This window comes from Oratosquilla oratoria, chromosome 21 (assembly GCF_046742065.1).
Source record: "Oratosquilla oratoria isolate Oo_2021 chromosome 21, ASM4674206v1, whole genome shotgun sequence".
Classification (NCBI taxonomy): Eukaryota; Metazoa; Arthropoda; class Malacostraca; order Stomatopoda; family Squillidae; genus Oratosquilla; species Oratosquilla oratoria.
In genome coordinates, this window is record NC_134797.1 from 47,570,138 (window position 1) to 47,577,637 (window position 7,500).

The 7,500-nt window shown below is 36.3% G+C and overlaps 1 protein-coding gene across 1 annotated transcript in view; it reads right to left on the reverse strand.

The window, feature by feature from the left end:
• The window catches only part of Nagk (N-acetylglucosamine kinase), a 75,316-nt gene extending 71,346 nt beyond the window's left edge, over positions 1 to 3,970 (reverse strand). The window contains exon 1 of the mRNA XM_076205269.1: positions 3,814 to 3,970. Within this exon, the coding sequence (XP_076061384.1) occupies positions 3,814 to 3,851 (38 nt within the window). The 5' untranslated portion in view covers positions 3,852 to 3,970. The remainder of the gene's footprint in view (positions 1 to 3,813) is intronic.
• Positions 3,971 to 7,500: the final 3,530 nt, after the last annotated feature.

Below are 7,500 nucleotides of genomic sequence, written 5' to 3' on the forward strand. Positions count from 1 at the left end.
AAGATGAGGATGTTGGGTAATATAAACCTTGATACTGCCGTGTGGGCACGAGTACGAAAATGATCGTTCATTCTCTGTTGTAAAAGACCTCTTATACTTGTTAATTCAGTTCTCCCACTATGTTTACCTCCCAGTATATGCCAGAATAATCAAACGGGTACAGTATAATTTATAATAAAACATATTCCATATCTGGGCAATTACTTTCCATGTGTATAATGGTTATATTATAGATATATGAAATGAAAAACTATATTTACATATCGTGCTCAATATCGCACCGAAGTTTTGCCGGGACAGCCTGCAGTCCAAGCGAAACTTATAACTGAGAATCTGTCCCTGTTAACACAAGACGATTTTATTCAGCTTAAGTGGACCCAAAGTCCCTATTCCCACCTCAACGTCCGAGAGGGTGAAGCAACTCGGGGACACGATGATGTTTTAGCACCACACCCACACAATCGAACGAAGGTCTCGGCTCTCACAAAAGTGGTCGTGCAAGCCAATGAAGAGTGAAGAAGTTTCTCTCTCTCTCTCTCTCTCTCTCCAATGAAGAGTGAAGAATTTTCTCTCTCTCTCTCTCTCCACTGCCACTTCACCAGGATAGTTACAACATACAAGACAGGCAACTTGGACCCAGAATGCGTCTTTCGCTCGTCCTGGATTAAACTTAATTCATCCAGTTTGTAGCTAACCTCTTTGAACTACTTGGCTTGGGCGACGCCATCTTGACTGAGCACAAATTTTATTCGCGATTACCAGCATTTCTATCCATCGTTACATACGAGTCGCGGTGGTATAGGATACATTCGAAGAGATGTGTAGAGAAGTACAGCAGAATGCAAAAGCTGTGTAAATTCAATACACACATAAGTTAAGCGATAATGAATATCTAACACAAGACAAAAACCCTTTGGCCTAGGAAGGGTTTTATGTGGGGGTTAACCTTTGCAGAGCTTAAAACCTGATGTTTGTCGGAAATGGGCTGATCTTAGGCTAAGGACACATAACTACAGCTGAAGTCACAGTCACTCATGATCTATGAGTTCGGACATCTTCCTTCCCCCTCCATCTTCTTCTCAGTCTTCCTGACCGTCTCGTTCCACCCACCTCACGTCTCTGTAGATTCCATTCTGGTTTGCGGCAAGCAATTTTAATCAATTAGGGGACGTCACCCTACCCAAAGGATTAAATTAGTTTCCTTATTAACTGCTTTGATTATGTGGCGCAATTAATCAATTCTATTCAGGTTAAAACCAGCTTGGAAGGAAGAGGACAGTCAGGACATCAAATCTGCTTCATAACTGAATAGAATAGTATTTTACTAGCCAGAATGAAATGCGTGAAGAAATAAACTCACAACTCGAGTTATCAGATAGAGACAGAGAGAGACTGCATCCTACAAGAAAGCGCTATTATCTTTTGACATTTATCCTATTACGTATAATCTCAACCTACCAATTCTGGTGCATAAGCTAACCGCCCCCCTCCACAGTCTCTCCTTCCACGCGACTCTACCGAACATAGCCTTTCCTGCTCCACGCGCGAGCTAGACTTGTCACAAGTCACTTTCAAGTCTCCTTTCCACTCCTAAATACAACTAAGTTAATGCAACACCTGTGAATTAATCCTGGCTCTCACTAAGCTATTCTATTCAAACGAAGGTACCTCTTTCCTCATTCTCCAAACAGCAAAAAGGTGGAAATGTAAGAGAAATGAACATGGCTGGTTGGTAAACTATCACTCTTCGGTCGTGTTATCTGTGATTGTACAAAGAAACGAAATCATTCTTGGACATTCCAAGGTCCGAGAAATCACTTACACACAATTCACAGCCTTATGTTCAGAGTTCATAAGATTGGGAATCTGTTGTCCATGTTTAAATGTCTCGTGTAACTTCCAAGAAAACGTGATATTTCTAGTCAACATTAGAAATTGCAAAGTTCGCTTGGTTTTCCATGATGGTGTTAGTAATAGTAATGGAAATAGTAGGGTATATATTTTTGTACTATTGTTCGTATTGACAGTAGTGGGGGTGATGGTCGTAGTGCTAGTAGTAGCAGTATTCTTTATAATAGTAGTTCTAATAGTACCAGCCGTTTTAGTAATGACAGTGATAGTGTTAATGGATTTGTTAGGGGGCACCAGCAATAGTAGTAGTCGTAATGTTAGTAATAGTAGTAGTAGCAACAGTAGTGACAGTGGCGACAGTTTAATGTTGGTTGGGGCAGTAGTTGCAGTTGTACTGGCAGTGACAGAGGTGCTTGCGGTAATAAAAATGGCGATGGTGACAAAGATGGTGTCTACAGAAAATGTGTGGGAAACAACAGCGCGCGTTTTTAGTAGTAGTAGTAGTAGTAGTAGTAGTGCCAGGAGTGCAAAAGTAGTAAGGGTAACGGTAATATCTTGGTCAGTAGTATTAATAGTAGTAGTAATAGTAGTTAGTATAAGGAGTAGGAACAGTAAGCGTAGTAGCAGTGGTGGTGGCTTTCGTGGACATAAAACTACTAGTTCTTCTTCTAATAATAGTAACAATAGTACAAGAAGTAACAATATTTGTAATAGTAGTAACTACGTCGGCAGTAGTAATATCAACACAATAGTAGTATTAGCGGTAGAAGTGGTAGTTATTGTGGTACAATAGTGGGCGTTTTGGGTGTAAATAACAGTGCAGACAGCAAGAGCAATAACAACATTAGTAATAATAATAGTAATAATAAATAATAATAATAATAATAATAATAATAATAATAATAAAAATAATAATAATAATATCAGTAATGACAATACTACTACTGTCCTCATTGTACGAGAAAAAGAGAGAAGTCTTGCTGAGTTAAAGCGAGGTTATAACCTACTTAATCCCAGAACAGCCGGAGCTCTTACCAGTTCCACCTGTAACTTACAACTGCCACGTCAACCAACCACAGCGCTGTACCAGTTTAAACATATTTACTACCCGAAATGCTATTACCATTACTGGTTGCTAACAACCAATAACCGTTTAAGGCAGAGAATAGTACACGAATACAGAAACCTTCTGACAACTGACTAAAATTGTCAGTTATAAGCCAAAGCAAACTGAACGTAGCAGATTACCAGGTCCACAAAATTGACATGGTTCAAATCCTCTAAAACCCCCCAGAAAATCCTCCTTGAATCGAATCAAATCGCCTGGTGTGAACCAAAACAAAATATAAAGAGTACGACATCGACCTGAAGAAAAATCGACTGATATGTCACGGCAGACGAAGACTATGTCACTATCTGGCCACATCAGAGATAAAACCCGTTTACGGAATTATAAGAAGTGATAAGGAACTACAACTGAGTTATCTTCACTCGCGTCACAATGGAAATGAAGCCTGACACTGCACAAGGAAATTGGTGACACTAATAAAGATACCAGAGATGCGTCACCGAGTTGTGAGATTTTGAATGAAAACAACAACGATCTGAAGTAATGATGATAGTGATGGTTTTAATGTTGAAAGTGAGGGTGCTAATGATGGAGAATATGAAAATGAAAAGAAAAATTATGCAAACACCATTTGTTGTTATTACTCAAAGCTGAATAATAATTTATGCCCAGGTTTTCTCATAAATTACACTAAGTCTCAACCACGGCTTGCCCTCTTAGTAAATATTATGACTACATTATGTTGAATAACAATTAAAACATAAGTTATTGATATACATAATACAACAATCAAATTAAGGATACATTTGCAATAAATTTCCCCCCATCCCTAAGAATCTTGTGTTTTGCTTGTTAGGTTTGGTATCTTAATCAGTACAAACTTGGTAACTTACCCTTCGATTCCACCGAAGATTAGGTTTGCGTTCACCATGATGCAAGGGGAAAAGCGTGTCCTACCTCTTTCAAGACAACTGATCAACTAAACTGTGTATGTGTTGGTAAAACCTGTGTTCATTTGTAGGTGTGCGTCCGTTCGTTTGTACACATTCTGGCTCGCGGCTCAATAAAGTGAATGTGTCCGATCGCTCCTTGGGAAATAAGACATTATAAACGGTAATACAGAGAAAATATTTTTATTTAGAATATACAGTATTTATTATAATTGTTTTCTTTATTTACTAATATTATTTATTGCAAAAAAAATTGTTTGTACTGGAAAACGCTATTATTTCCTTCAGTCTCAGTATGGCAATCGGACGCAGCAAGACACACCCGCACTAAAGCGTTCGCTCATTGGCCCAAGACAAGTATAGCCCTCCCCCCATTGGTGCAAGGGAAACTTTCACTACATGCATACAAACCAACAAATGAGTGTCAATATTCATCTGATATCGTGTAAAGCATAGTTTTCTGCGGGATGAGAAAAGGTCTTAAATTCCTTCAAGGTATATGAAGAATTCAGCTTATCATTCATAATTTGTATCTACACTACGAATTATAATAACGTAACCCTATTTCGTACAGTAACCTCAGGATGTCGTGCTAGGTGAAAGGCAAGGGCAAAGGGTGTAAAGGTAAGAGGATAATGGCAGAGAACGTATAGTGCCAGCTTCAGTATTCCCAGTCATCTTAGTAAGAGGATCCTCATCAAACATGCATTAGGACGAGTTACAACCTAACGGTTTTTATACGGAATGAATTCAGGCCTAACGTTCCACTTCTAAGAACCTTCCGTTATTATAATAACTTCACCTTTTTGTATTCTTGACTTGATAAATACGTGCAAATGGTCACGTATGTCGTTATTTAGAGATCAGGGTGGTTGAAACAGGAATTTGTTGTAAATAATTACTGACAGATGACTGAAAAGCCTAACCACTAGGTTCAAAGAAAATGGTAATGCCTCACCAGCAAGATAGAGTGCGACAAGAGTACGGGGTTTCCTCTGATTAAATATAATAATTTGGTAGTTGATAAGAAGCATATCATGTCGGTCACTATTGAATATAATCTAACCTTCTCCAAATTGGCAACTTTTCTCTAATTTCATCTATTCTGCTCATATTCGTGGCATCCCAGTGGTGAATGGGTTTTGATACCTGCCTCACCAGATTACAATGGCAGAGTTGCGACCGAAGAGATTTCGGTCCATATTAAACGCCTTTATTCTAGATGCCGCTAGATGATTTTATTCACGTCCGTGACGTCCCTCCCACATACATACACCATCGCTGGTAGTAATGGAATTAATCAAGATTATTTATATTTTTGACAGTAAAAACAGACATGGAAATCTAAAAAATATTCGTACTAAATTGTATGCGAGCACAGTCGTGGGCTCTTCAAACATCCTAAAGTTTTGACTTTGTAAATATAACGTGTATATTTTGTAGATATAATTACATATGACTTTCTAAATAAAATTCGCCTAACGGTAAAATGTGTACTGGAACATTTATCAGAGAAATAGACGCTACTTCTGCACAACGAATTCTATACATGCGATTACGATTTGACATCAATGCACTATGGCATCACAAATGACAGATATACAATTGTATGTAAAATATGAATACAGAATTATTTCCTGTACAACACAATAATCCCTTTGAACTAGGGACTGCTTTCCAGATGAATAGAATTGTGTGGAATAGGAACTATTTTCTCAATTCTATTCACCAAAGTGAAATGTGCCTTCCTAAGTTTGAGGTATATTATCCAAAAATGCGAAATAACAAGTAATGGTAATGAATGAATAACAAAAATATATACAGTATACATAAGAAATTGTAATAAACAGAATGATATATAATAAAATAGAAATTAAAGAAATATTTCTTCACATATTCAATTTATGCACGATATCTTTCGTCCTCCAAAATAAATTAAATTTAAGAAAAGAAAATCATAATATGCCAGCGTTTGCAATGCTTTGTAATTTATTTTATTTTTTTATTTTTTAGTTACGGAAATAGATTTTAATTTCGAAAAGTGACATAAGTTAGAGTGTGGTGCAGGAGATTCTTGTTTGACCAGTAGTCAAGAATAGGCATCGTTTTGCCAATGTCTCCTTATGATTATGATGGCACTACACGATAATGTACAAGTGATGCACGATAATGCACGGGTGATGCACTAAAATGCACAAGTGATGCACGACAATGCACATGTGATGCACGACAATGCACAAGTGATGCACGATAATGCACAAAGTGATGCAAGATAATGCACAAACTATGCATGATAATGCACAAGTGATGCACAATAATGTACAACTAATGCACAATAATGCACGGATGATGCACTAAAATGTACAAGCGGTGTACGATAATGCACAAATGATGGACGATAATGTAAGGAAATGCACGATTATTATACGATAATGCAAAAGTGATGTACGATAATGAACATATGATACACGATAATGTATTGATGCGTGATAATGCACAATAGGTGCACGGTAATGCACGATACTGTGAGGCTGTGTACGATAACACAAAACGGTGGACGATAATGAAAAATATGCCCAATAATACACACGCAATGTACCATAATGTAAGGATGTATATTCACTCTTTCAACATCTTGTATCTTGTATTCGTTCTTGCAGGCCTTCAACAAAATATTTATCTATTTATTATTTTATTTCTATTTACCTATTTGTATATCTATTAATTTATTTACTTATTTAATTATATGTTCATTATTCATTACTTGTTTATCTATCTATTCAATTATGTATATATTTATTTATCTATAAATTTGATTGTTTATTTATCTTTATACTTATTTATTTATTAATCAATTTTCAATATCTGAAATCCGAATTTATTAGGTTGTACCCTTTCATAGTATAAAGTGTCCCGGTTAATGACTAGCTTCTTGGATCCGTTACTTAAAATTATACACATATATTGCTTAATTTTTACACCATACTGCTCGATCCGATACCTACCCTCCCCCACCGACACAAATATACGCGCGCGCGCACACGCACACGCACACACACACACACACACACACAGATAGAAGAAAAACCAGAGGACACGGAAAGAAACTTAAAAAGGATAGTTACAGAAGAGATCAGAAAAAGAATAGCTGGAACAATCTGAATGAAGTAACAGTAAGTGCAAAAACTATACAAAAATTTAAGATTAAACTGGATGCTGAAAGATACAAAAGCGGGTCACTACGAGCACTCTCTTCCCGTAAAATACAACTAGGTAAATAACACACACGTACACACACACGTACCTCCATCATGGCTTCATATTTGACGACACTCTACGGAGTTTGACTTCCCATTATGGGGTGGTGGTGGTAGTGGTTTACATAATAGAATATATATATATATATATATATATATATATATATATATATATATATATATATATATATGTTTGTCTGTGTGTGTTTCTATGCATATATATATACATACACACACACACGCATATAGTATATATATATATATGTTTGTGTGTAATATATATATATATATATGCATATATGTATACATATATATATATGTATGTGTATATATATATATGTATATATATATATATATGTATGTATATATATAC